This window comes from Canis lupus, chromosome 9 (assembly GCF_003254725.2).
Source record: "Canis lupus dingo isolate Sandy chromosome 9, ASM325472v2, whole genome shotgun sequence".
NCBI classification, from domain to species: domain Eukaryota; kingdom Metazoa; phylum Chordata; class Mammalia; order Carnivora; family Canidae; genus Canis; species Canis lupus.
Window position 1 is genome coordinate 34,331,590 of NC_064251.1, and position 27,720 is coordinate 34,359,309.

Sequence of the window (27,720 nt, forward strand, 5' to 3'; positions counted from 1 at the left end):
CCGGACCAAGGGGATCTGGTCCCGGGGGGCGGGCCAGGCTGGCAGGAGAGCCCAGGTGTCCAGGTTCTAGAGGCGGAGCCTAAAGATTCGGAGGCGGGGCCCCGAATGACAGAGGGCGGGGCCCATGTAAGCCGGAGGGGCTGAGGAGGGGCGGGGCAAGATGCGGTCGTTGCGGTTCCCAGACTGGCAGTGCACGGGGCACGGTGACTCACCCAGGCGGCGTCCGCCCGACCCTCCGAGGCCGCGCTCTCACCACTTCCGTCTCCCCAGCTGCCGAGGCCGCGCAGCTTCGACCCCACCACAGTGCCTCTTTCCCCAACCAATCGTATCTCTGGTCTGTGCCCGCCCTGGCCAATAGCCACACCAAGTCCCTCCCTGCCCCCGCCACGCAGCCGCCGCCCTCACTCTTCACTCCGCTCATTGGTCCAGTTGGGCAGACGCCCTCCCAGCCTTTAGCCTATCGGGTGACGGAAGACAAGACAGTACCTGGAAGGAGGAGGCACGGCCCGGAGAGGAGGCTCGACCAATGGGAAATCACAGCGCGTCCCTGCGGCAGCCAATGAGAGAGCAGCAAAAGGGGGGTTGCTGGATGAAGTTCCAGGGGCCGGAAGTGGGGGTGGCTGTCGCCTACTGGTAGCGCAGTTAGAGGCGGGGCCTTGCAGGGGCACAGGCCTCACAGCCACTTCCGGCGACGACCACGCCTGGGGTGTAGTTCTCAAAAAGGTCCCCGGTGGCACCTGTTTATCCATTTCCAGTTTTGGTTTCGCTGCGACCATCTCGTCCCAAACCCGGAGAGAAAGGACCCCGCAGGCTGAGAAGGAGGGAGGCCTGGGCGCGAGGCTGTGTCTTCGGTCTTCGATCTTCGACTGGAGACGGGAGGGCGTCCTCTCTTCTGCGTCGTGACGGGTTCTTCCAACCCTTACTTCGCATCAGCGAACCGACCCTGCTGTCCTTCAGGACCTGCGTGGTGCCGTCAGCCCTAATCTGGGCCTCAGATTACCACTAGCCAGCTGCCACCTCTTAGTCGGTAAAGAGAGTGGGAACAGGACTCCGCTCTTCGCTCCTCCCTTCCTCTCTCCCCTCTGGGGAACCAGAGCGGGCAGCATGGCGGACGGTGGCCGCTGGAGGTCGCCGTGGCCTTGCGATACCACCAACGCGGCAGCAATGGAGAACCGTTGAATCGCTAGCGTGGAACAGCTAGCTTCACTTGGGGAGCTGGCCTGAAGGCTTTGAATACCAAGCCCCGGGGCCAGGATGTCTTCACGTGTCTGTTTACTGAACATTGGAACTTTTACTACAGCTGGGAAATTCCAGCAAAACAGGAACTTTGCCCGTGTTCACAGCTTTGACTCCAGCAACCTCGCAGATGCTTTATATTTGTTACAGGAATATTGAGCTCTTCCAGGCAGCGATTGTACTTTGCTCATTTCCAACACTTACTATAGTGTTGGATGATCACAAAGGTTTCACTATTTGTTCAGGGCTCTCTATTACAGGCTTCCTAGAATGCAGAGCTTAATTCTGTATATACCCTTCCCCAAATCAGGGGAAATAGGAAGTCAGGAAGCTGCATGTAGGTAATACCATGTTTTACCAAGAGCAGATATTAGATCCAAAGCTTCTATAGAATTGAAAATTCTGTATATGGAAAAGATGGGAGAGAGGATCGGGCCCCAGATAAGAGGGGCAGGATAGATGTGGTCAGTACCATGGAGAGGCCAGGTTGGATCCTAGGCAGAGACTGAACCCTGGCATAGAAGAGGAAAAGTTTCCCCTTTTCCCCCTTTCCTACTTAAAAGCCAGACACCAGCACCCTCCTTCAGCACCCTTTCAAAAGTGGGTCCTAGGATATTCTTGGTCCCCAGGAGGTGGTAAAGATACAGTGACACCAGAAGGCAGCTATAGATTTCTTAAACTTTATTTCCTCTGAGTCTCTGGGGAGGCAGCAGGGATGTAAGGCGAAGTGGCAGTAGCTGCAGGGGACTGAGCAGAGCTGGTGCTGGGAGGGGCCGGCATTGGGCAGGACAAAGAGGAGATTTAAATATCCAGGATTGAAAACTAATGGGTCTCCTTCATCTGTCTTTGGATTTTGTGCAGCATCTCCTGCATCCGCCGCAGCTGGAACAGGCACACATAGCAAAATGGGGCCTTTTAGAGAGTCCTACAGTGTTAGGGGAGTGCCCCCAAACTCTTATCCCTTAGCCTGGGCATGGGCATGGTAGTCCAGATATGTGATGGAGACCCAGGTAGAACAATCAATCCACCAATCCAGGACCCAGGAAGGTACCAGGGCCAGGGATCTTCCTATTCCCAAACCAAGAAATACTGAACGTTTATAATTAAGCAGGGACCCTCCATACTGTCAATCCCTACCACCCCATACTGCTCTCACCTCCTCATCTTTCTCTCGGATCAGCCTCTCTGTTTCTGGATCTGTCCCTGGTGGGACAGCAGGGATGGGGAAGTCAGTACCACTCTCTCGAGTCAGTTTGCTAAAGGGAATGGGAAAGGGGGCTTGGTAAGGCTAGGGGGACCCTGGCACCTGCTTGGATTGAGTCCAGGGCCTGTAGAAGAACAAAGGAAGGGCTTTCTCTCATCCAAGGCTGTGCTTGGGACCCCCTCCCGGCCAGCTCTGTCCTGGCTGCTAGCCATACTTGCGATTCCTTTCTTTCACCACCAGGCGAGTCATGCTCTGGATGCACTGTGCCCGATAGTTCTCATAATGTGTCTCCCGCGTCACATCCTTCAGGTCCTGCATATGAGTACGCACCAGCATTGTCCTCAGCTTCACAAAGTCGCAGTGTCCTGGGTTTTCCACTGCATGGCAAGGCTAGGGGTCAGCCAGAAGCATGGGGAGAGCCACTGAGGGCAAGGAGACTCCCTGGTCGCAAGCTCAGTGCTTTACCTTCCACGATGCCCCAGGGGTAGAGCCGGCCCCGAACACGCCGCCCTCTGGCCTCTACCACAGTGTTGCTGCCAATTACAGCAAATGGGATGCTTTCCTGGAAGAAGTGGGGGGAGGGCCTGTCAGTACCCCCCATTCTTACCTGTTCCTTTCCATCTTTATTTTCTCTGCTTCACTCTAGGAAACCAGGTTCCTCTCCCACCCCTTAAATCGAATTCGACTTCCCTCTTCTGCCCAGAAGAAACAAAATGGAAAAGGGATGCCCTGGGCTGGCCCCACCTTTAGGGCTTGGTCCTGTAATTTGAAGTCCTCATCCTCATCAGAGTCACAGTCGGGGAACTGATAGACCTTGATTCCAAACCGCTCAATCTCCTCTCGGATCTGACAAACACATGAGGGGCCCACAGTTTTGGCGACCCCATCCTTTCCAGAAGCCCACCTGCTCCCCTCCCCCCACCAGCTTCCCTCACTTTGCGTTTCTTGCGCTCTACTTCAGGAGGTGTCAGTGTGTCCGCCTTAGCCAAGATAGGCACGATGTTAACCCGCTGATGCAGGGCCTTCATGAATTCAACATCCAGTGGCCGGAGCCTGGGGAACAGGAATCTGTGACCACCTGCTGGTGGCAGCCCTGCCCTGGTGCTCTCAGCCTGTTCCCTTTGCAGCACCTGGTGGTGTCAGGAGCCTCAGGCTCGGACCATACCCGTGGCCGAAGGGTGAGATGAAGTACAGGCAGCAGTGCACCCTGTTGTCTTGGATGTTCTTGCGGTTCAGGCCACTCTCGTCTCGGAAATACTGCTCAAACTGCTGGTCGATGTATTCTGCCACAGGCTTCCAGCTGCGGCAGGGACAGAAAAGCAGAGAAACTGTGGGAGTGGGGGCTGCCTCATGAGCTCTGGGGCTACAGAGTAGCCCACGCCCTAAGCAGTGTTCCCAAGACTTTGTTATTCCCTGGCTTGCTTTACTACATCTGCAGGGTGGTACCTGGGTGGGACGGGTGTATCTCACTTGCCCCACTAGAAAATCAGACTGAGCACAAAGTTCAATAAATACTAGTTTGATGAGAGGAAAAGGCCTAGGTGACCAAACAAACCAATAAGAATAAGGTACCTGCAAGTGAACACCAACTGGAAGCCAGGGCAGCCCTTAGTCAGGTTCATAGTCCAGCCTCAGAACCTTTGTTCATGGGTCCTACCCTCTGCTCCACCCCTCTGAACCACCCTATCCTCCTCAAGGCCATATCTAAGAACTATCTCTTCACTCCTTCCAGTGTACATCAATATACACTGACTGCTCTCCCCTTCTCTCCACCACACAGTCAAATCGTGTACATATATATTCAAGAACTCCCAATTTTCAAGTCTTTTTGCTTTTCTGTTACTTAGTTTCATCCTCACTGATAGGTGCCCTGATAGGTGGACACATAAGCATCATCACTTTCACTTCATACACGAAGGAACTAAATCTATAGCATCTAGGAGACAATCCATATCATTTTAGCGAGCTAATTCTCCCCACTCAAGCCCTTGGCCTCTGACTCTTCAACATGCTTGCTGCTACATTACCTGACCTATTTACTAACTTAAGTTGATTGACCCACATGTAAGAGAACTGCTGCCCCCACTCCTCCTACCCCTACTACTAGACCATAAGCCTCTCAGTGACAAGGATGATTCATACTTATTCTGTGTCCCTTAAAATGCCCAGCACTGGCTGGACACCTAGTATATGCTCAATAAACTCCTACTGGTTACTAAATAAGCATATGTAGAGGTGCACTGTGTACTGTGAAATGCCAAGCAAATATTATTATTAGGGAAGGGAAGAGGAGGTAAGTAGATTGACTGAAGGAGGGGATGATACTTGCTACAGTAGAAACCAGGTGTTGGTTGGGGTAGAGTTTCATGGCAAGCCCAGGGTGCTGAGACATACTTAGCAATGATGACACAGAGGCCACCTCAATCCACCAGGAATATTTCCATCAGGAGACCACCATGTGGGAAATATCAGTGAGGGTGACAGAACATGAGAGACACCTAACTCTGGGAAACGAACAAGGGGTGGTGGAAAGGGAGGTGGGCGGGGGGTGGGGGTGACTGGGTGACGGGCACTGAGGGAGGCACTTGATGGAATAAGCACTGGGTATAATGCTATATGTTGGCAAATCAAACTCCAATAAAAAAATATACAAAAAAAAAAAAAAAAAAAGGAGACCACCATGTGCCAGAACAGTGCCAGGGCAATAATATAAGAAGAAATGGCGCTCCACTCAAGGCTAAGACCCTGATGTTGAAGATGAATCCATGTGCTAGGCCAATAAAACAAACAAACACACATACAGAAAGGTCTGTAAGAGTCTAATGCATCTGTGAGGCAATTACCCAAGGGTCAGCTTTCTGGGCGTGCCACATGCAGTCAGCATGGGGCCCTGATCTCAAAAGGGCCCATGCTTGGTTTGCTTCTCTTCTGTGGCCATCTTGAAATTCATAACTTTCAACAAGGGGTCCCACACTGGTGCTGCAATTATAATCTTAAAACCCATTAGTGTAACGTAAACAGCTCTTTACTTTCATTTTTAATGCACATTCTCATGCACCATTTGGGGTGATTTTCAGATCACCTGGGCAAGGTGATATGACCGGTATGTTCCAGCTAAAGAAACAGTAATGCAGTCATTTGCTCAAGTCCACACAGTTACTAAATGCTGAATCAAGATCTGAATTCAGTCTAGTGGTCTTAGCACCCCTTGCCTAACTTCATCAAAGGCACCACCTTTTCTCCTGTCTTTATCACTCATTCTCCTTCTCATCTACTCACTTAGGTCTGACAATTATCTAAGCATCCCTCCAGTTCCTGAAAAAAAAAAAAAAAAAAGCCAAGAATGATGGTGTACGGATAAAGCTGCCTTTTCTAGCAGTTAGCCTAGAGGGTGCCTGGAGTTTAAACCAAGCTCAACCCATTTGTTTCCCCTTTGCTTCTTCTTTCCCCTCCTCAGCCCTCCCTCAATGCACTCTCATCCCTTTAAAAAAAAAAAAAAAAAAGAAAAAGTTTGTGGCACCTAAAGTGTTGCTGGTAAAAGAAAAGGAAGGAGGGTAGGTGATATTTATTGAGCACCTACTGGATGTCAGGCCTTGTGCTACGTGTTTTCATGTGTTTGTTTTTCTGAGGCTCTTCTTTCTTATCTTGTACCTTCACCCCATTATAGAATTGGGGTCAGAGTCAGAAAGGACATCAAAGAACATCTAATCCAACTCCTTCCCTCTCACTTTCCAGAGGAGACAGCTACCCACTAAGGGCACAAACTTTCTTCTTATCTTGTACCTTCACCCCATTATAGAATTGGGGTCAGAGTCAGAAAGGACATCAAAGAACATCTAATCCAACTCCTTCCCTCTCACTTTCCAGAGGAGACAGCTACCCACTAAGGGCACAAACTTTCTTCCTGACAATTCTGGTTATGTCTGTGCCTATGTGTCCACTCGTGTGTGTGTGTGTGTGTGTGTGTGAGAGAGAGAGAGAGAGAGAGAGAGAGAGTGTAATGGAAGGGGGCAGCTGGGGCTGTGCTTGGTCAGACATACCACTCTGTGTTGTTGACTGCATCCCCAAAACCCGGTGTGTCCACAATGGTGAGCCGCAGCCTCACACCCTTCTCTTCTATGTCCACTGCATGTTTAGTGATCTCCACAGTTTGCATGATCCGCTCTGGAGAAGGGGGAAACTGAGGCCAGGGCAAGGGCAAGGACCTGCCCAGTCAGGACAAACAGCCCACCCCAACCAGCTCTGCTGCCCAGACTGCCTCATCCACACTGCCCCCCTTCCCACCCCAGGCTGCCTGGGGGCCTGTTCTCTGGGAACCAGCAAGGAGCACATTTCCCAACACAGGAAATGCCGGTGGCTGTTGGCTCTGGCCCCAGCCTCTTCTCTGCTGCAGGCTCTTTTCTTGGATTCCTGGAATCCTTTGGGGGTCAGAGACTCACTCAGAGAGGAGGATTCTGGTCCCTGCCCTACTCCAGCACCCAAATCTTTAGGGAGCTGGCTGGTGGGCTGCCAGGCTAGATAGGCCTATGGAGAGATGCCGCCAATCCCTCTAGAAAGCCACGGTTTCCCATCTGCTGGGGAAGGCCCCAGCCCCCAGGCTCTGGCACGAGTCTTGATTTCCAGTGCCTCTCTTCAAGCCCTGCTTCTTTCCTCACCTTCTGCACTGAGAAGTTTCCGGTCCCGATACAGATCAGTGAGGAAGAGGCTATTGACAAGAGTGGATTTCCCCAGGCCAGACTCTCCTGATGGGGGAGAGAGAGCAGAAGATACGGGCTTTAGCCAAGAGGCAACCCCACTAGAACAAGGTGTGGTGGGAGCTGCTTTCTTATCTAACTGGGAAGAGACAAGTGAACCACAGCATTCTAGAGCTGGAAGGAAGCAGAGAGAACAGCTTGTTCAGCCTTCTTATTTGAATGAGGCCCAGCGAGGGAAAGAGATTGCCCAAGGTCACATAGAAAAAGGCAAATATTAGAAAACTGTTGGTTAAGTGTTCTTTATACCATTTCAACACTCCCCACCCCCTACATATACACGTTTGGCCACTCATGGTTCATGGCTATTTTGCAAAAAGATACCGCCACTGGCTGCTTTTCCCTTCCTAACCCACCCCACCCCTCCCCATATATATACCATCCCTACTGGAGACACCACCTCCCCAGCCCAGCCCTTCCCCTGCTCTACCTGCCACCATGAGGGTAAAGTCAAAGCCCTTCTTCACGGACTTTCGGTGAACTTGATTGGGGAGGGTCGCAAAGCCCACATACTCCTTGTCATCCTAATGGACAGGAAGACAGAGTGCATTAGCGAGAGGCTGGAGGGGCCCCAGGACCTAACACCAGCCTTCTGTCTCCCTCCTAGGTCTTTGCCCCAGCCCTAGAGGAACGTTGGCAGACTCCTCAGAGGACCCATCCGGGGCCACCAGCTAGGCTCCTGATCCTAATAGTTTCCAATGCACATGGGGGTCAACACCATAGAGCTGGGGCTGACACAAGACAGAGAGGCTCCAGCTCAACATGCATGCATGCGTGTACACTCACCTATACACACACACAGGACATACATGCACATACACTCAGGATCTCTCTGCTCCCTCCCTGGGTCTTCCTGCACCAGCCCACTGAAAGGCAAAGGCAGGGCTGGAGGCTCTACCTCAGAGGAGTCATAGGGATCAAGCTTGCCCCACGGGCTGCGGGGCCGGGCTGAGGGGCTGAGAGGGGCCGAGGCAGAGAAGTACTGCTGGCTGTCAGAGGGCTGGGGCCATGAGGGGGGTCTGAACTCCAGGTCATCCTGGCAGAGGTCCGAGGCCTGGGGCTTTGGCTCCAGGACTTGGGGCCTGGACACCCAGGTCTTGGCCTCTGGTTGGTGGCAGCTCTCGCTTCCTGGGAAATCCTTCACAAACTTGTTCAGTTCTGCATCATCCGTGTCCTCCAGAAAGCGCTTGATCTGAGGGTCGGAGGGTGGGGTGGGGCAGGTAGGTAGGTGCCATGAAGGGAAGAATGAAGGAGGAAGACCAAAGAAGGCAAAAGGGAGAGAGAGGAAAGCACTTGTGGTTAGAAGGGAAAGAAACTGCAGTAGCAGCCAAGCCTGAGGAAGTGCTCACCATCCCTCCCTCACCTGCGCCTGTGCCTCCCCAGCTGAGATGCCAGGAAAGACCCCAGGATCCAGGAGCAGCCCTGGGCAGCCCCCAGAGTCCTTGCAACTGCTGTTGGGATCTGAGTAGCTCCAGTCCTGATGCTCCCTCTCAACAAGGTGCTCACCGCCCTGCCCTTCCTGGGGGTCTGGCCAAGTCAGGGGCCAGGGACTGCTCAAAAGGCCAGGAAGTCAGACTAAATAAGGGGGAGCAATAGAGGCGTTAGAGCTGAGAGGAGGACGTGGTCCAGGATTCAAGGGGAGTGCAGACAGTCAAGTCAGAATGGGGCAGGGGCAGGAGGGAAGAAGGGAGGGTTGAAGGGAGCTGCTAGCCCAGGTAAATCAAAAGCCAGCAGGGGGCTCTGTGCCCGCTGTCACTGCAGGTCTGTGAGCTCTAGGACCAAGGTACAGACTCTACTGGAGGTGCTCCCTTCCCAGGGCTCACTGCAAAGAGCTCAGTACAGCTGATCTGACACCCCCCTTATTCCAGACACTGTGCCACATCAGAATCTGTGCTGCGGCCTGAGGACAGAAGGGCAAACCTGACAGTGGAGGCTGAGTGCAAGGTGGAAGGGAGCCAGGAGGGACCCAGTGAGGGAGGACAGGAGGACACTAGGCTGCTGGCAGCCCCTAACTGTGAGGGAGAGATAAGAGGAAGCACCCATCAGTTGTCTCTTGCCACCTCTGCCTGGAGTAAGCTTCAGCCAGCAGTGCCAGGGGGAATGTGGACTAAACCGAGAACCACAGGGGTTGGTGGGCAAAGAATGGCTGGCTGCTCTGTAGACACCTGTCCCCGCTCCCCCATCTCCAACTTGGAAGAGAGGCTGCTTCCCCTCACTCCTGCCATCAACTCTAGACCCTAAAACTTTCCCTCTCCTTTAGGAGCCAGCTTCCTTTGTGGAGTGCCTGGCACTGCTGGGCTCAGCTCTGCCTCACAATACCCACATGCCACCTCCAGACAATGGACAAGGGCCGGCTTCAGAGGCTGACTCACTCTCTGGGGATTGGCCAAGCCAGTGGGGGCTATCCCAGACCACTGTGGAGTCCCGGCGAGGGCCAGGAGAGAGAAGATGGCCACAGTCTTCTGCAGGTCCCCATTTTACAAAGGGAAGAATTGAGGGAGGCAGACATGCCCATTGCCAGGTTTATGCCAGAGGGAAGGGACTGAGATAGAGAGGCTGTGGGGAAGTCTCTTAAGAACTACCTCCAGGCTGTCACCTCAAAGTCCCCACACCTGCTTGTAGCCATAGTCTCCAGGGCCCACCTGGACAGAGGGAAGGAGAGAAGCCCTTTAGCCTGAAACTAGAACCAGCATGTGGAAGTTTAGGGACCAAGCCTAACAGGCTTTTCTCATCCATAATATTTGGGGGGGGTCCAGTACAGTAACTATACATCTTAGTTTGTTGTCCTAGCATAACGATTAGTTGTGCCCCTTCCTTTTCACTCTCAAAAGTGTCCCAGCTTGGACAATTAACTGTATGGCAACAGAGAAGAGATGGGGCTGGGCGGGGGGGGGGGGGGGGGGGGGGGGGGGGGGGTGCCGCAGGTCTTGTTTTCTGGCAGCTAAAGTCTGGGGAATTCCAGGAAATCCTGCCTCTCTGAATAACCCCACAGTGACCCAGCACTTGGTCTTGGTGAAAGAGGGAAGACGACTGTGCTCCACCTGGTTTCCCCAAGGGCACTGAGCACAGGGGCAACAGTTAAAGGAGGAAGGAAGGCATTGATGGGGACCCTACCATCCCCAGTCTGCCAATAGTCACCAGGAACCCAGCATTCCTGGGTTCCCTGCCAGTCCTGGCTGCTCATCAGCAGAAAGGAGCCCACAGGGGCTCTAGACAAGGAGTCAGGACACTAGGGTCTTCACCTTCTATCTGTCCCTCCCCACCCTCAGCTCTGACACTGACCAAATTATTTTTTGACTTTGAGCCCCAATCCCAGTCAAGGAAGGAGGAAGACAGGTCAGGTCCCCCCATCTCCCAGAGTAGTACCTTACCCCAGCTTCATTCCTGTCCTCAGGGACAGAACTGCCTTGCCATCCCAGTGAACGGTCCATGTCCCACGCTTCGGACACCCTGGCGGCAAGCTCTAGGTCTAATTTTATCTCCCAGGCAAAGTTCCTCACACACAGAAACAGCCTGGTCTCGATGTTCTTGTAATCCAGCTTCCCGGCTTGCTCCTTTCCCTTTCTCTTTGACCCCCCCCCCCCTCTCTGTCAGGGGCCAAAAAAGCCTGTGGAATGTCATTCCCCACCCCCTCCTCCTCCCTTTCCCTTGGCTCCCACCCTCCAAGGACAGCTCAGCTGCAGCAGGATCACTCTGTTTCTCTGCAGTCCCCTCCTACTCTGATTGGCTATCCCATGACGCCTGCCCGCTGCCTACCCCGGTGGGCACAGCACCAGCCTCCCAAGTCTGTCTGCAGCACAGGCTCTTAATCAACCTGGCCTCTCCTATGAACCCCCAAGGACACCGAGGCCTGCCAGAGGGTCATGAGCTGTCCCCAAGGTGACCTGGCCCATCAGTACCTGGGAACACCCACCCATGAGACTCCACACCCAAAGGAATCCAATCTCTTTCACCTTAACTAAAGTTAAGCAGTGCTGAAGTAGGGTAGGAGGTCTTATAATCCCCTGGAAATATGTTCTCATGGGAACAGCCCTGCTTTTCTTCCCTTGTCCTTTTGTGTTTTCCCAGCAGAGAACCTTACTGTCTTCAGAAATCTGCCCCTATATTCCCTTGCACAGTCCCAACCACAGAGGGACTCCTCCCACCATAGGATACCTGACCTCTGACTCATGGGGACCTATATCACTTCCATCACCCCACTGCTTCCAGAGAATCAGTGGAGGAGCTATTAGCACTTGGTCTCTGAGGGGCAGGAGTTCCGGCCAAAGGGAGGCTGGCATCCCAGAGGTTTCAGAAGTGCCAATTAGGTGGGAGACAAGCACAAGCTGAGGGATCTGGCTGGGAGTATGCACATGGAGTCAGAAGGCCAGTATTTCTGGTTTGGTGAGAAACATCCTCTGTGATTTTGAATATTGTCTTAATTTTAGGGCCTCAATGTCCAATTGTGAATGGCCCTGCCTTGCCTCCCAGGAAGGCTGGGGAGAGATACCTCAAGCTGTTTTGAACCTGAGGAGAGAAGGTACATTTCAAGTCACAGGACTATTATTAATGTTGACCTGTTATTCCTTTCCCATGTAAACCCCACTGTGCTCCTGGGCTGGGGAGCCCTCCCCACTGTACCCACCGACCTCCAAAGTAGCTGGGACACTGATCTCTTTTCAGAAAGAGACCCCTTCTAGAGGAGTCTGGCTGGACATGAACCAGTCAGCCTAAGAACTAGGCCTAAAGGGCCTACAGCTAAGGACTCTAGCAATAGTGGGGTGTCTTTAATTAGAAGGGAACAGGGTGGCTTCAGCCAAGTTGAAAGCACCATGACCTCAGCTGAACTGAACTTAGTGTGTGGCAGAAAAAGCCCCTCTTGGTCCCTGCTGGGCTTGGCACTATGCTCCTTCAGGCTTCTATCACTGGAACAATCAGTGTATCCATACCCATGTGGGGAGAAGCAGGGCAGGGATAAAGACAAGCACCACTTGGCCTCTCCCAGGAACCCCCCTCTGGAGAAGGTCACAAGGTCACCAAGACTTCCTAGCCAAGGCTTGGGCCTCATCCTGGACACAGCTTGAAAGACAAAAGCCCAAAAGGTTGGCCTTTCCAGACCTGGAAGCTTCTGATTCCAGTGGGCCCAGGGAGTTTCCTTCTGGAGGCTGCCCACAGCCAATATCCTGCCCCACAGGATGGTCATGGATTTTCTCCTTCTGTAAACAGCCTGTGCCTCCCAATGTGAAGGGCAAGGGTTGGGGGGCTTCCAAACTGGGAGGAGAGGCTGGCATGGCGCCTGGAGGCCCTGACATCCAGCATAATGTGTTTGTGGCAGGCTCTGGCAAGGATGGCAGGAGAAGAGCTGGAACCCTTACAGTCAGACATCAAAACTTCCTACCTGGGGGCCTCCGGAGGCTGGCTGGGGTTACTATTTCTCCTCCAGACAGGTGGCAGGGATGAGTTCCCCCACCCCCCACTACTGCAGAGGAACCTGGTTTGGGAGCAGGGTAGTGTAGGATGCAGCAGAAGGAAGCTTCCCCATGGTTCCTGTCTCAGAGGCAGAGGGATATACCTGATCCCACGGGTAGGATGGTGAACTGGGCTGCCCTCTCAGGGGTCCCCAAGCAGAGGGCACAGTGGGAAGAGCCTAGGAACTGCTCTTTGCCAGGCTGCAGGAAGGAGGGCCCAAGCGTCTCACCATCCCTCTTGGGGAAAAAGGCAGTGTTTGCAGGCCTTCTCTGCGTTTTCCAAAGGAGTTGATACTGGCCCCTGAACCCAGGGTAGGTGGGTGAGGAGGGGTCATCCAGGTAACAGCTGACCCAGGTAAGGGTGGGGGAACCTCACCTCCGCCTGTCGCTGACGCGCCCTCCCCAGCCCAACATGCGCGTCTCTGCTGGCCGGGGTGGGGCGGGGGGGTGGCCCCCCTCCGCTCACCAACCCACCCCTCCGTCCAAGAACACCCGCAGCACCCCGGGGCCCGGGCCCGCTTAGTCGCTGCTCGGATCAGAGGGAGAAACTTGGAAGCGGCGACGCGGCGCCGTCCGTCAGCAGTGCCCGCCTGTACCCGCAGCCGGAGAAAGCGCCTCCCGCCCCGCACAGCCCGGGCCGCGGCGCCGCCGGTCCCCGCGGAGCCGCCGGGAGCAGCGGGCCCTGCGCGCCCCGGCCCTGCCCCGCGCCCGCCTGCCCCGCGCCCCGCGCCCGCCCCGCGCCCCGCGCCCCCGCGCCTTACCATGGCTGCAGCCCGGGCCGGGCCAGCTCCTCCTGGACAGCGCCCGAGCGACCCGCGGCGGGAGCTGCGAGCCGACCTCGCCGGACCGCCGGCCCCCGCCCGCCGCCCAGAGTGCGGACCGGCCGGGGGCGGGGCCTGGCGGCGGGGGCGGGACGAGTCGGCCCTGGGGCGGGGCCTGCCCTCAGATCGCTGGCGCCTGCTGGGGTGCGGGCGGCCCGCGGTGGGTGGTGGGTGGTGGGTGGCGGGTCCGGGTGGATCTAGCGGCCCGAGACTCCGGGAAGCGCAGGGTGTGCAGAGGCGCTGAGGACAGCGCCAGTCACCTGGCTCTTCCTTACTCAGCCCCTAAGAGTGGTCTCTTCAGGCAGTACATCACAGTGGGTGTTTGAGCAAATTCCCAAAAAGGAAAGGCCCACCTGGCATCCCTAGGAGAAAATGTCTTTGGAAGGAGAGGGGGTTTGCCCCACGAGTTGGGAGAGAAACCCTTAGTTACCCAAGGTTTTCCAGAAATGACCCGAGCTGATGTCCAAGTTAACGGACTGTCCCTCCCCACTCCACACCTCCTAAGGTAGAACGTCAGATGTTCTCTACCTTTACCCAAGCTATGAAGATGAGACAAGAGGTTCCCTTCCTGCTGCACCCTAGATTAAAGATTAAAGAGGATTTGCTGCATAAATTATCCAGGGATCATCAGCTGGAAGGGTAGAAGGAAAGAGGCCTAGTGGCCTTTATGGAGCTAAGAAAAGTGGGGGGGGGGGGGGGGGGGCCTCTGGAGAGGCCAGCCCAAGCCTGAGCCAGTCTATGCTGGACAAGCAGGTGAGATGCTGTGGGGACAGATGCTCCAGCAGCTTTAGAGGCATTAGAGGCTCAGGAGTGTCATCAGCAGTGAGGGAGAAGTAGATGCTTAGAGAGTTGGTAGGGATTTCCTGAGCTAATACTGGTCTGAGCTGGTCAAGTTTCTGCGGACATTTCCAGAAGCATACCTCTCCCTGACTCCCAAGAGCCTTCCCCCAGGGCAGGCTGACTGGGCTGAATGCACTTTAGACAAAACTGAGGCCCACAACATAACCCTCTCCTCTTGGTAGAAGAGCCAGAAGGCTGCCTATCCTATTTCAGTCTGATCTGTGACTAATGGTTATGGTTGGGATCAAGTTAGAACTTAGCAGAGGGAGGGAAAGTGGCCTAGGTATGCAGATGAAAACAGGCTCAGAAAACATGGCATGGCTATTGGAGATGTTCTTGAATATCTGGCACTGGTGGACTGAAGGATGGAAGGCGGGGTACAATTGCTTAAAGAAATCAAGGGAATTCATAAGCTAGCACGTTGAAGAGAAACCCTCCTAGCTGGGTGAGCTTGGACAGCTCATTTTACCACTCTAAACCTCAGTTCCCACACCAGAAAATGAGCAGATTAAACTAGGATAGGAGCCAGCAGCTTGGCTCAGACAAGAGAAAACCTCTGAAGGTATAAAGAGGTTCCTAGAAAAGGCCTGGGCTAGACCAAGAGATCTGAAACTATACTCAGGAAAAGAAAGACATGAGTTTCTTAAGAGAAAAACCAATGGCACTGGAAGGCTGCAGAAGTAGCAGCAGATGCTGCCATCAGATCCAAACATCAAACAAAGCCCCACTGTTGAGAACTAGCTGTAGGCTACTAGTACTCATGTATGCACTCATAAGACTGCCTCCTGGGTGCTTCCACTGGCATTCTACATGGCTTGGGCTGGGGGTGCTGGGCCAAGGGAAGAAAGCCTGTCAAGGAAGACAGGCCCCATCACAAAGCCTTGTTTTCCATAATTGTAACCACCTCCTCTCCCTACCCCCCTAGTCCTGGCTGTAGTCCAAGTGTGGACACAGACACATCTCAGAAAGCAACTCGGCTAGCTCATCCTCAGCTGCAGTTGGAATCCCAGCTCTGCTCTGGCACCTGCTGCCCAGGCCCCAGTGAGCCCTGTGTGCCGTGAGGCATGCTGGTGCCAGTTTATTTGAGGGAAGTGAGCCCCTATGAGAGGCCCGGGACCATGGAACTTATCTCTAAACCCCAGACTCTTAGGGTCTTGATGCTCACAGTACCTTTGTAATCACTGCATCAGGCCCAGCAGAAGCCATGCTGGGCAAAATAAAAGCTAAAGGCAGACTTTGAGGGATCCCTGGGTGGCGCAGCGGTTTGGCGCCTGCCTTTGGCCCAGGGCGCGATCCTGGAGACCCGGGATCGAATCCCACATCGGGCTCTCGGTACATGGAGCCTGCTTCTCCCTCTGCCTATGTCTCTGCCTCTCCCTCTTTCTCTCTCTGTGACTATCATAAATAAATTTTAAAAAATTAAAAAAAAAAAAAAAGGCAGACTTTGAGTCTTTACACCTGCACAAACCTCCCATGCTAACCCTGCCACACTCTGGATTTATGAGAGAACTTGGCCTACGCTTAGGACCCCATGCCAGCTTTGGTGATTATCTCACTCCTGAATATCCCTTCCCCTCCCTGGGTCTCTGCTTCCCCCATTGAAAGATAGGACTGGACTCCTCACCACTCCAGTTCTTGTGATCTGTGTCTGTGCAAAGAGAGTCTGACACCTACTCAGAAGCAGGGGCAAGATATGGCAGCCCTTGTGTGAGTCACAGACCACTGAGTGCTCCTCCCCAACTCCAGTTAGCACGTGGCCTGGCCAACCTTTCCTGAGTGTCCCTGCAGCTCTTGGAACTCTGGACTCTTCCTTAGAAATCACAACCCCACTGGAAATTGACATCTTTGACTAGAGTACAATTTCCCAGGCACTCCGAGAGTAGGGTATTCAGGCCAAGAGTCTGGGGAGTAGACACTTGGTTTGGCACAAAACAGGACTCTTCTGAGACACTCAGATGAGCACACACCTCCAGCCTGCTACCCAAGTCTCCCTCTGCTTAAGTCAGGCCAACATGGTCTGTGTGAAAAAACTCCTGGTCCTCTCCATTGGATCTTTCCTGCCATGAGTAAAGGTTGTGTGGCACCAAACTAAACCAGGATGCTGCACTTGGGCCAAGCCAAGCCCAGGTACAAAAGCCAAGAATAAATAGTGATTACCACAGGAAATCAGGATTTCAGTCTGTATGACTAGCAAAGGCCACTTTTGCCTCTCAGTAGCAGACTTTCTCTTAAGTGGTACAAGAACTAATTGTACCTCCTTCCTCCAGAGGTGATAAGTCACTGATGATATAGTCAGAGGGCCCTAGTGGGGTCAAAGGGCTAGCACTGGGTTGTGTTTGTCAAGGAAACTTAGCCAGTGTCCAGAAAGGTCTGTGGCAAGAAACCAAAATATCCTAAGCCCCTCCCCTGCCCATAATCCTAGGGCAGGCATGAAACATGGGCGGCAAGGCCAGAGAGCACTGTGTTTCCTGCACCTGCTATATGGCTGTGGCGAGGGGCAGCAGCAAAGTGCTAGAAGCCAGCCAGAGGGCCTTTCCAACACCTTTTCTGCAGTAGGGCAGGGCGTGGGAGAGATGGAAGGGACTTACACATGCACTGGAGTATGACTCCCCCTTCAAGAGCCCCCACCTTACCTCCCGCTTCTTCTTAAATACTTCCCATGGCTAAAAACTCACTGACTCAACTCCACTGCCCTTCAATCTTTGGGTAGTAAGTTATCAAAGGTCTTAATTATTCAGAGTCAAAATTTGTGTCTCCCTGGACTTCACTCTCCAGGTGTTTCCATGCTAGAAGCTTTGCTAATTCATTTCACTGGACTTTATTTTGTTCTTTGATGTCCACACCCTTTCAAGTGACATGCCTGTATACTTTTCTCTCCCAAACTAACCACAGGCCCCTCAAAGACAGGGAGTATGTCTTCTATTTTAATTTCTACTCGTTTTAATTCAGTGAACATGTGACATAATGTCCTCCTGGATGACCAGGCCTTTGCCCCCAGGAGGTGTCTGATCAATATTAATTGACTGAAAGGATTCATTGATTAGTTTTCCATTCTGATTTTGGAGCACAGACAAGCCTTGAGGCTCTGGGCTTCACTGACCCATAATTTGCCCTTCATTCTGGCTGCTTACCAGCTCATACTCACCCCCCAGCCTCATAGTTCACATGCAAAGACACAAATGTCCTTCCCTTTATAATTTGTGATATCCGAAGGTACTGCTCAAATATTTAGAAGTTACTTTCCAGGAAGATGTGGCTATGGAAAAAGGGTTTCTACACCATGTGTGAATCCCTGGGGCAGGATGCTCCCTAAAGTGCTCTCAGTTTTGAGAAGCCAGTTCTGAGCCTCAGTTTCTTCATCTGTGAAATAGGGAGGAAAAATCCACCTCATATAAGGTTGCTATAAAGATTCACTACAGTAACATACTTACAATGGTGTAGCCACTAAAATGAGTGCCAGGTATTATTTTGGCTAATGAGAAAATTATCAACACCAAATCAATATTGTCAACTGTGATAATTTCAAATGCTTTCCCTCCCCCCCAAAAAAAAAATTAGGAATGTGCATGTGCATGGGTGTAGAGGTATGGGAAAAGAGCCTTAGACTAAAGTGACACTGGAACGACCATGCTGCCACCAACTGTAGAGTCACCTTCTCTAGCTAAACAGCACTCCACCTCTAGAAAACAGGTCTTGATTTCAGATTTACTGAGCCAAATTCCCAAAAAAACAGCCATTTTGGAGATTACTCAAGTTAAATGACTTTGCCTGTAGTGGATGTGTCAAGGAAGTGACTTTGGCCAGCCTTGTCCTCCCACCTTCAGTGTCAGAGCCTGAACTTCTCTCAGGAACCGCCTCACATTCTGTCCCCTTCCTTCAGCCGTTCATTCAGCCCCTAAGATGCAGCTGTCTCTTGCCTCTCCCCTCATGGCAGCTGGGCCAAAGGCAGCTGAGCAGAGAAGGGTAAAGGGACATGGTCATTTCTGTCACTCAGGATAACCTTCCTGTGGCTGAGCAGCTGTCAGGGTGGCTTCTGTTTTAGATTTTCTTCTTCACCCAAGTATGCTCCCTGCCCTCTGAAGTCAAGCTCCCTAATCTACCCAGACCTACTATTTCTTCTCTTACTTGAAAAACCCACCATCTCAAACACCACCAAACTACTCTGACAGCAAGATACAATGTGGGAGATGGGTTCCAGGCAGGAAACCAAGGAGCTTCTGGAAATACACGCGAGTCCAAAATAAATGTGGCAGATTCTTCCATATGTAGGATCATTCTGAGAAGAACAAAAAACCAAGGGATTCTGGCCTCTGTTCTGCCACCAAGCCCAAGGGAGAGACATAGGAGTTTTTGTCCCCATTTCATAGGCAGAGAGAGCAATCTGCTCAGGGCTCACAGTGAAGGCAGGATATCATTCCCCTGCCCTATGCTTCCAGTGGCTCTTGCTGAGGTAGTCTGCACCATAGCCTGTCCTAGGGTCAGGTCACCCTTTGTTCTAGTTTCCCCAGATCTGGTAGGGGTCCCAGGACACAGGATGCTAAAACCAGGAACATCCCAGGCAAACCCTGATGAGTTAGTTGGTCAACCTAGCCTGTCCCCAAAATAGCAATTGTGGGTCAGAAGTTACCAGCCTCCCATCCAGCTCTGGACTTCACTGCCCATGGTAGCTGAAAATGAACAAGGCACCATCTGACAAGAAAAGAAGCTGGGTGGCAGGGGTCGGGCTGCTATGAAAAGCCTCCCGAGGTGCCCTGTCCCATTTTCAGCAGCTCTGCTGCATTCTTTCAATTCCCCTCTCTTTTCAATTATAAGCCTCTGTACAAAGCAAGAGAAAATGAGGGGAGTGGGAAAGATGGTTCTAGGATTCCTTTCAAACAGCCCATTTTCTGTTAACATTCCCATGAATGCAGAGCACTCCTGAATAGCTCCTAGACTCTGGATTTTTCTCTGTCAAGGAAGTCTACTGGAGCACAACTTCCCCAAGGCTCAAGAGCCAATAGGAAGCTGGCCATACTATCCTCAGAGGCTAAATGACATGTCACTTTAGACACCGAAGTCTGCCTTAGGTATCACTGAGCTGACCTCTCTTAGTTCCTGGCCTGTTTTTCAGAGTTGGTTTCTTGCATAATTGATAGAGATAGAAGGGAGTAAACCACCTTGTCTGCTGACAGCCCAAGAAGTCATTTTCAAGGGCAAGTAGGTCAGGTGCCTTAAGGACAAGGATCTCAGGGCCAAGGCAGTCCCATCCATCAGGGGCGTTGTAGCCCTTCCCATCAAGAGCTGCTTTATTCCAAGGAATTCCCCAGGGCCGTGTGAGAAGACAGCCCGAGTTGACACCATAGGGCAGGACTTTCCTGTTGAGCTTCTGCTAGTTCTGATATCAAAAACAAAACCATTAGGAATGCATCCCTCAGCCCAGCATAACCTTCTCTGGGGAGATTCCAGCCCCTAATGTACCCATCCAAGGATGAGAAGCATCTGTAAGCCCTGTCCCTTAGACAAAAGGGCCTTGAGGAGCCACTTGGGAGGAGACTGACACTTAAGAGAGAAATGGTTGAATCAGGCTCTGTCCCCAGCTGTGGACCCAAAGGGGCTTGTGAAGCTCAACAAGAAACATGCTGCCATCCATGAGCCAGGAGCTGTGGCTGGCCACCAGAGAATTCCTGCCAGGAATGGAATCTGGTACAGACTCTGCAGTCAACCATTCCCAGATCAGAGGAACCAGAGGCCTTCAACACCAGCACCACAGATTCTCAATTGTGGGATGGCTGTGGGCCATGCAGCCTGGAAGACAGGCTGGGGAAGGCCTAGCACTATCATGCTTTGTGAGGAGTCCCTGGCTCTCCTCCATGCTATCCCACTTCCAAAGAGCCAGAGAAGACCAACAGCCCCAGCTAGTCCCTCCTCAGTTCCTCTTCCCAGCTTCTGAGGAGCAGCCCTGCTGCTGAACAGGGCTGGAGAGCTGCAATTATCGAGACAGGATAAGAGCTATTTTGGGGAAGGAGCTGTCCTGCTGCCAAGGCTTTTGACTTCCTAAACTAAAACAAGATGCACCAAGAAAGGGGGTGAAGGTGGGGGAGAACAGGGAGCAACTCACTCAGTCAAAATCATCAGATCCTGAATGAGGGAACACACTAACCCCTTCCCAAAGGTATATATGTGTATCAAAGGAGTGAGCAAGGGGCTAGCTGTTAAGATACTCCTGGCTTTGAGAAGGAGGGGGTAACTTGGCCACCCCCCCACACACACATCCCCTGATGACTCCCTCTCCTAAGATCCTGCAAGAGCACATATTCAGTATGCTGTATTTATTTGGACATTTGAGCACAAACTATTTCATGTTGTTGTTTAAATGTTTCCTGTCCATGTCTTATCTTCCCAACCAGATGGTAAGTTTCTCATGGCCAAAGAATGTGTATGCTCTGAGGTTTCAATGCTTTCCCCAGTAGTGCCTAGCAGAGTGCTAGCCATCTGAATGAAATTTTTTATGGAAGTAAGGGATAGAGGGAGGAAGGAAGGGAGGAAGGGAAGAGGGAGAAAAGGTTTACAGTCTTGCATGGAGGTAATCTCCAGAAGTAGTTGTTCCCACCCACAGTTGAGCTCAAGGCACAGGACTAAATTAGAAGCCCAAGGCAGAGGGGGTGACAGCCACATTTCTGGCACCTCTCCTTCAGCTGTTTCGTTATCTGAGCTCAGACTGTGCTGCCCCCACCTCCCTTCTTTGTTTTCTATCTGTAATTAACTGTCCATCCTGGGCTAGCCCATGGAAGGGACCCATTAGAAGCCATTCTAGGCTTTGGGTAAGGAAGAGATAGGGTGAAAGAAAGAATAGAGTCAGGAAAAGCTCAGACTATCTTACGAAACATGGGCCAAGAAGAACGAAAGAACTTATAGGAACAATGCACTGTGAAATCAGGACACTCTGCCAAATTCAGGACACAGGGCTGCCGAAAGCAGAGTTTACCTTGTGCCTTTCCAAGTTGAGGACTCAAAAAGTGTGTAACCCAGAAAAGTGTTCCTTTTCTGGAGTGCCCTAGGGTGGAGAGAGGAAAGCCAAGTAGAGACTGATCCAATGTATGGCTTCCCAGACAGCCTTCTCACAGAGCACTTGGCAGGATTTATCATCTCTCCAGGGCTGCAACTAGCTAATATAGTGCCTTCGTGCAAATCTTGCTCTGTGGAGATGCAGCTGCACAGGTGCATAGTGTGGCAAGAGGAACACAGGCTAGATTTTAGCCCCCACGTGCCCTCTCTGTTAGGTCCCTTGTGCAGTGAACAACTTGCCCAACCATAGGAAGCAGTTCTGTCTGTCTCCCTCCATTCCTACTTCCATGAGAGTTTAAGAGAGGGACTTGGATAAGGGACTTGGAGCACGGGAATAATGGAAGTAAATTCCCAGGGGTGTTCTTACCTCTTCATCTGTCATAATGGAGATGTAGTAGTCAGGCATTCCCAGGGAGCAGCAAATGGAATTCAGAGAGTACCAACAGGAGGGGAAGAGAATTTTACTAAAGATGTTCAGTGGACTTTGGCATAACCTAGCCCAACATCCTTCCTAGTGCAAGTGGTAGCAAAAGCTATCATTTACTGAGGGCTCACTCAGTACCCCTAAGAGGTAGCCACTGATCTCATTAACAGGGAAACTAATTATTGGAAAGATAAAATAACTTAACCAAGGTCACTGTGAGAAAATAGTACAGGGCTCAAACCCAATACCGTTAACTCCAGAGTCCATATTCTATTAAACCCCAACTTTATAGAGCTTTGCTCCCTCTGAGGGGCAGGGATGCCCTTCTCTGCTCTTTGATGCCCGTCACTCAAAAGGGCTTATGCTGGTTGGGACTGGATTGCATTTTCAGGGCTCTCTCCTCCCCAGGAACTTCCTAATCCAGAACCCTGGCCCCTCTCACGCTCATAGACTAAAGCATATTTGGGGCTACAACATTCAAAGCAGGAACTCTTTGATACTAAGATTCACTAAACTGAAAGGCATGGGCTTAAATTGTTCTCCATTCCAGAAGTGACTACTTCCCATTGAAAGAAGACTCTTGAAAATGAGGAAGGTTCCAAATCCCAAAGGAATGACTCTAATGGTGGAATTATTGGCCAGGTAAGAAGTACCTCTGCTCCTTCAAGTCAAACCCCCAGTATAGACGGTCCTGATAGTCCTAGCTCTATAGATACAAAGAAGTCACCTTCCCACCTGTCCTCCTGCCTCCCAAAACCTCCTGCCTCCCAAAACAATGGACCCATAGGAGGGAAGAGCACAGACCTTTTAGCCACCAGATGACACGATTGTACATTTCCTCAGAGACATCTGAAAGTAAGAGATTGTTCCTTTTTGTCACTCTGTGGGATGTATATCCCTCCCCCCATGACTTAACCTCTCCTTTTCTAGCTCCACATTTCTCCCCCAGGACGTGCCCTCAGCCCCTGACCCTCTCCAAGAAGCCCCTGCAGTCTAGGACTAACCTCCTCCCTCCCTTTTCTCCACCCTCTTTGTGCCACTATTAATGCATTTCCCCTCTTCAAAGTCTGGATCCTAGCGTATCTATGCCCACCGTCTCTCCACTTTGTCATCAAAATATTTACTTGAAAATTTTCTTTTCTTTACTTGTCCTTACCAGCCCTCACCCCAGCTCAGTTCTTCATCTCCATTCTTGGGAAGCACTTCCCACCCTGCAAACCACTCTCTACTACCTTCCATTGAAAGGTTAAGCAGCGTTGCCTGAAGAGTCAATGCCTGATGCTGGCCCAAGCATCGTCACCGATGTCATTAGCTTGGAGCTCAGAGAAGCTGGCAGGGAAGGAATGACCAATGGGCTCAGGGATGGGACTAGCTTTAGCACTGGCAGGAGGGCAGCTCTGAGGCCCGGAATGAAGAAGGGGCCTTTTCTGCCCACCCCAATGTCCCACCTCACTTTAAATTGGGACTGCACCTGGGCAGTCTGCTTCTTCACATACCCAAGAAGAAAGCACTAAACCTTTGAATGGGTTGTTTGGAGGTGCACTTGAGGGCCTGTGGTGCTTCCCTCAATGGGGCCCTGTTTGGAGACTCCTTTGGCGATGACCGTGGTGGCGGTGTTGCTGGTGCTAGTGGTGGTGATGGACTTGCTTTCTCTCTCTGGAACATCATTTCCTCACAGAAAGGACTCAAGTCCATTTCAAAACAGGACAATAAAGGATCTGAGGGAGGAGGAGACTTAGACTCAAAATCAGGTGTTGTTGGCCGGCTTTGGGGTGTTTCAACTTCAGGATTGAGTAAGGTCCACCATGAGGAATCAGGCCCATACCTAGGTAAGGACCGAGGGGGTAAGGGCCGAGGGGTCAGTTCCAATTCTGCATGGACAGAAGGCTTTTGGGAGGGTTCTGGATACCTGAGTGCAGGTCCTGGGGACATGGAGACACATTCTGAAGGCTTTTGGGGGTGCTGCTTATAGCTGTGCTCTGGAGTGACAAATATAGATTTTTGGGGGCTCTCAGACGCTGTTCGAGATGTCACATGGGAAGCTGAGTGTATTAACTGTCCCTCTGGGGAGATGGTGACCCTACGGCCAACCTCGCTGTCTCCTCGGGTTGAGGACTTCATGTTGGACTCTACTTCTGATGATATTAAGATCTTTGGGGAGGGCTTGGTGTCAGTGTAGACAGAATGCTTGTGGATAGATTCAGGATCTGGATGCAGAGAAACTCGGTGTCCACCATCTAAATCCTTAAGGACAGAGAGTCTGAGGGATGATTCCAAGTTCATATTCCTATGCAAAGCCTTGGGTTCTGTATAGATTGAGCTGAGACGATTCATTTCATACTCTTGGCCAGGGATCCTTCTCTGGGCTGTCCGAGAGTCTGCTCTGACACGGCCACTGCTATGCTCTGGGCTAGAGGGTCTCTTTGGAGATCTGATCTCGGTAGCAGTCAAAATCTTTCGGATGGGCTCAGTTTGGACTGCTTGATCCTTTGGGCAAGCCAAAGTCCTACGGGGAACTCTGACTCCTTGTGGGTACTGGACCTTGGAGGGTGGGTCTTCTTCTTGTAAGATTTGTAAGTTATCCTTCTGGTCTACAAAACTCAACCGGCGAGAGGATTTGGCATCTGGGGTCAATGAATAGCGATTACTGATGTCACGCCCTGGCTTGCTCTCACCCCCTTTTCGTGTTGATTCCTCTCTGCATGGACTAATGTTCCTTTGCATCTGGACAGTATGGTAAGCTGATGTCTGAGTTTGCTGGGTCTTTCGATGAGGAGAGGGATGGCGGTATGTTTCTAATTTTGATCGAGTCTCACTTCCTCGAGGGATGGATGTTCCAGCAAGACCAGGCCCTGACTGGGGGGAGACAGATCGAGGATAGTCTGATGTTGGATAGAAAGTGGTGAGATGCCCAGCTTCTGATCTTCGATGTGGTGGAGGGCTTACCGGGGCTGCAGCACTTCGTGAGCTCGAGGCAAGAAAGTACTCTTGTCCCTGCTGATGAGTTGTGTTAGTATCTTCAGACCCTTTTGGTGCTGAAACTGCTATGTTGGACCCAGTTTTATTAGTCCTGACCGTCCGATACACTGAGCTTCTCTGGGTAGATCCCATGATTTACTGGCTGGCTATATTGAGAGTCCTAATGAAGTCTGAATATTTACGCTCAGTTTTAAAAGCTGCTGTTCTTATACTCCCACGAAAGTGACTGTTAATCTAAGAGTGTCTCAAATAGTCCCCTTAGCTACCTGCCTTGTGATGTCATAGAGGAAGGAGCTTCCTACTAAATATCCTGGCATACAGTCACAATTTTTTAAGTAGGCTCCATGCCCAGTGTGGGGCTTAAAATCACAACCTTGAGATCAAGAGTTGCATGCTCTACTGACTGAGCCTACCAGTCACCCCTTCAGCCACAAGTCTTCAGAGAAACTCAAGCAGTAACTGCAAGGAAACTGAGGATTTGTCTTTGGAGTTGATACCACCAAGTCTTGGACCAAGTTCTTAGCAAAACCAGATTTTCCTAGATGGAGAAGGCTCCAGACTTTCCCTTATTCTCCCCAGATTCTAGGAATTCCCAGATTCATCCAGAGGAGGAATCAGCCTGAATATCCTACTAAGGCATGGCTACTCAACTCAATCACTCTGTTAGTTCCAGTTTTAATAAAAAGTACAAAGTTGCCCCCAAGTTAGTTTGGAACTGCACCTGGAAACACTTCCAGGTTTCAGAGGTGGTTTGGTTGACTCTGAGGTAAAAAAATCCAGATTGCTCAAATAATAAATTTTTACATTCTTGGCCCACGAGTGAGTGTAGGATTGTAGGAAGGATTTGGAGTTAGTCACTGGTTTCGGTCATAAATGACTAGTTGTACACCTTAAACAAGTTACTTGATTTTTCTGAGCTTTGGTTTCTTCATCTGAAAACCAAGTCTGGTAGGTATAACAAATGTTAATGTCCTTTCTCATAATCCTCTCCTCTCAGCTATTCTAATTAGATGGACTCTGGTTCTTTCTTGATTTGAAGGTGCCTTTGCATCTTGGATGACCATTTTGGATGAGAGACACTATCATCTTTCTCTCTCTTTCACAGGTTTCTCTCCACCGTATCCACATCCCACTATTGACTCTGAAGGGTCATCGTGGTTATATGATGGTCAGATTCATTGTTTCTGAATCTTTAAATTCATCTTGATTAAAAAGACAACGTTTAAACCAAAACCAATACATTTTTAGGTAACAAGAATCTTAATAGACTGAGAAACCTCAAGCTACTGACATAAGTTTTAGATTGTAAAACACTTGGCTAGCCGTTGTATCTTGTTTTACAGAAAAAGATAAAAGTAGAAGAATATTACATGTCAAACATCTTGAAGGTAAACCAGATTGAAGTGAAGAGGTTTCCTATTTACACTTAGTTGATATCTTATTGTTATAAAATTGAGACTGGCTGACTTGGATAAAGCTTTCCTATGAGATTCTACTTTCTTTTGTTTTTTTAGACAGGGAGGGAGGGCCAGAGAGATGCTTAAGCAGGCTCCAATTCCAGTGTGGAGCCTGATGGAGCCTGACACAGAGCCTGATGGGAGTGCTTGATTTCACAACCCTGAGATCATGACCTGATCCAAAATCAGGAGCTGAGATATTTAACCAACTGAGCCATTCAGGCACCTCTGAGTTTCTACTTTCAATACAATAACTTATTGATATATAATCTTTAACCATGAGACTTATAATGCTTATTTGTTTGTCTGGGAAGATTATATTTCTTTTTATAAATTTCGGAGAGCGAATTTTAATTTCCCCATTAATATGTAACATTAAGTCTGTTTATCACTTTTTTGATCTTATTAAAATCAGCCTAGTTGTTTGAATAATTGTATTCTCTTAATATTGGGGAAAATATACATTTTCCTTTCAGTCTTCAGTTTCAGAAAAAGCAAGCACAGAAGGATAATTTTTTGCAAAAAAAACACAATCTTGATATTTTCCTCATCATAAATAGTCTAACTTGAAACAGTCTATGCCTGAGTCTAACTTGAAACAATCTATGCCTGAGTCACAGGTGGGTTCTTTGAGGATGATCTTCCCTCAATTCTCTTGCTTTTCCTACAGGCAGGTGTATGATGAAGACAAAATGTGATGACAGGTGTAAAAGCGATATGAAACTGTTTTATTTTGAATGGAAGGCATATAGCAAGGGACAGGATTGCCAGAGATGGTCCCTTGGTTGATGGGCTCTGTGGTAGTCTGTCTCCAAGATGACCCCCAATGATTCTCACCTCCTAGTAGTCATATCTTTGTGTAGTCCCCTCTCCTTCTGAGTCAGGGCTTGCCCTCTGTAACCAACAGAATATAGCAAAAATGATGGTATGTGATTTTTTTTTAAAAGATTTATCTATTTAGGGGTGCCTGGGTGGCTCAGCCAGTTGAGCATCCGACTTTTGTCTTCAGCTAGGGTCATGATTTGGGGGTCCTGGGATTGAGCCCTGCATTGGCTCTGTGCTCAGCAGGGAGTCTGCTTGAGGATTCTCTCCCTGCCAGCTAGCACTCCTCTCTCTCTCTCTCTCTCTCTCTCTCAAATAGCACAAGCAGGAGGGACAAAGGGAGAGGGAGGGAGAATCCCAAGCAAACTCTGCACCAAGTGCTGAGCCCAATGCAGGGCTCGGTCTCAAGACACTGAGATCACAACCTGAGCCCAAACAAAGAGTAGGACACTTAACCGACTGTGTCACCCAAGTGCCCCAACGGTATGTGACTTTTGAAGCTAGATCATAATGACATTGTACCTTTTGCCTTGGTCTCTTGAATTGCTCACTCTGGAGAAAACCAGCTGCCATGTAGTGAGGACACACAATGGGAGACCCAGGTAGAAAGGAACTGAGGTCTTTAGTCAACAGCCAAGACCAATTTGCCAGTAATGTGAGTGAGCCAAATTGGAAATGCATCAAACTGCAACCTC

At 50.8% G+C, this 27,720-nt stretch overlaps 3 protein-coding genes and 1 long non-coding RNA gene across 15 annotated transcripts in view; 1 reads left to right on the top strand and 3 right to left on the bottom strand.

Moving 5' to 3' along the window:
• Positions 1–767, bottom strand: part of MTMR4 (myotubularin related protein 4) — a 26,049-nt gene extending 25,282 nt beyond the window's left edge. Inside the window, exon 1 of one of the 2 annotated variants that reach the window (XM_025440611.3) lies at positions 487–767. The gene's annotated coding sequence lies outside the window, so the exon portion shown is untranslated. Of the gene's footprint in view, positions 1–212; positions 332–486 lie in introns of those variants that run through there. The other variant, XM_025440610.3, reaches the window with a different exon arrangement.
• LOC125755747 (uncharacterized) overlaps positions 1–5,681 on the top strand; it is a 10,841-nt gene extending 5,160 nt beyond the window's left edge. For both annotated transcript variants that reach the window (XR_007412971.1, XR_007412972.1), the window contains one exon: positions 756–5,681. This is a non-coding gene — a long non-coding RNA (uncharacterized LOC125755747). The remainder of the gene's footprint in view (positions 1–755) is intronic.
• On the bottom strand, positions 1,903–13,733 carry SEPTIN4 (septin 4). Of its 9 annotated transcripts, none has more exons than XM_049114142.1 (12): positions 13,400–13,733; positions 8,090–8,383; positions 7,622–7,715; positions 7,096–7,182; positions 6,481–6,604; positions 3,606–3,740; positions 3,376–3,493; positions 3,185–3,286; positions 2,906–3,002; positions 2,655–2,817; positions 2,393–2,492; positions 1,903–2,148 (listed from the first exon to the last, which is right to left on the bottom strand). In XM_049114142.1, the coding sequence occupies exons 1-12, from the start codon at positions 13,400–13,402 to the stop codon at positions 2,059–2,061; spliced, it is 1,407 nt and encodes a 468-aa protein (XP_048970099.1). In that variant the 5' UTR covers positions 13,403–13,733; the 3' UTR covers positions 1,903–2,058. The 9 variants fall into 9 exon arrangements, with proteins under 9 accessions (XP_048970099.1, XP_025296409.1, XP_048970095.1 ...); XM_025440624.3 differs by having other exon boundaries at positions 1,903–2,118; positions 13,400–13,559; XM_049114138.1 differs by lacking the exon at positions 13,400–13,733 and adding an exon at positions 10,563–10,765.
• Positions 13,734–21,757: 8,024 nt separating this feature from the next.
• LOC125752126 (serine/arginine repetitive matrix protein 1-like) lies at positions 21,758–25,933 on the bottom strand. Of its 2 annotated transcripts, none has more exons than XM_025440620.3 (2): positions 23,264–25,933; positions 21,758–22,616 (listed from the first exon to the last, which is right to left on the bottom strand). In XM_025440620.3, the coding sequence occupies exons 1-2, from the start codon at positions 24,876–24,878 to the stop codon at positions 22,474–22,476; spliced, it is 1,758 nt and encodes a 585-aa protein (XP_025296405.2). In that variant the 5' UTR covers positions 24,879–25,933; the 3' UTR covers positions 21,758–22,473. The 2 variants fall into 2 exon arrangements, with proteins under 2 accessions (XP_025296405.2, XP_048970094.1); XM_049114137.1 differs by having other exon boundaries at positions 22,487–22,616; positions 23,284–25,929.
• Positions 25,934–27,720: the final 1,787 nt, after the last annotated feature.

Coding starts and splice junctions, on each gene's coding strand:
- SEPTIN4 (XM_049114138.1), bottom strand. CDS start 10,622: ATGGACCGTTCACTGGGATGGCAAGGCAGTTCTGTCCCTGAGGACAGG. Junction 3,741..6,480: donor GCAGTCAACAACACAGAGTG/GTATGTCTGACC, acceptor TCCCTGCCGCAG/CTGGAAGCCTGTGGCAGAAT. Junction 3,494..3,605: donor ATCTCACCCTTCGGCCACGG/GTATGGTCCGAG, acceptor CCTGTTCCCCAG/GCTCCGGCCACTGGATGTTG.
- LOC125752126 (XM_025440620.3), bottom strand. CDS start 24,878: ATGGGATCTACCCAGAGAAGCTCAGTGTATCGGACGGTCAGGACTAAT. Junction 22,617..23,263: donor GTTTAGTGCTTTCTTCTTGG/GTATGTGAAGAA, acceptor TCTTACTTTCAG/ATGTCTCTGAGGAAATGTAC.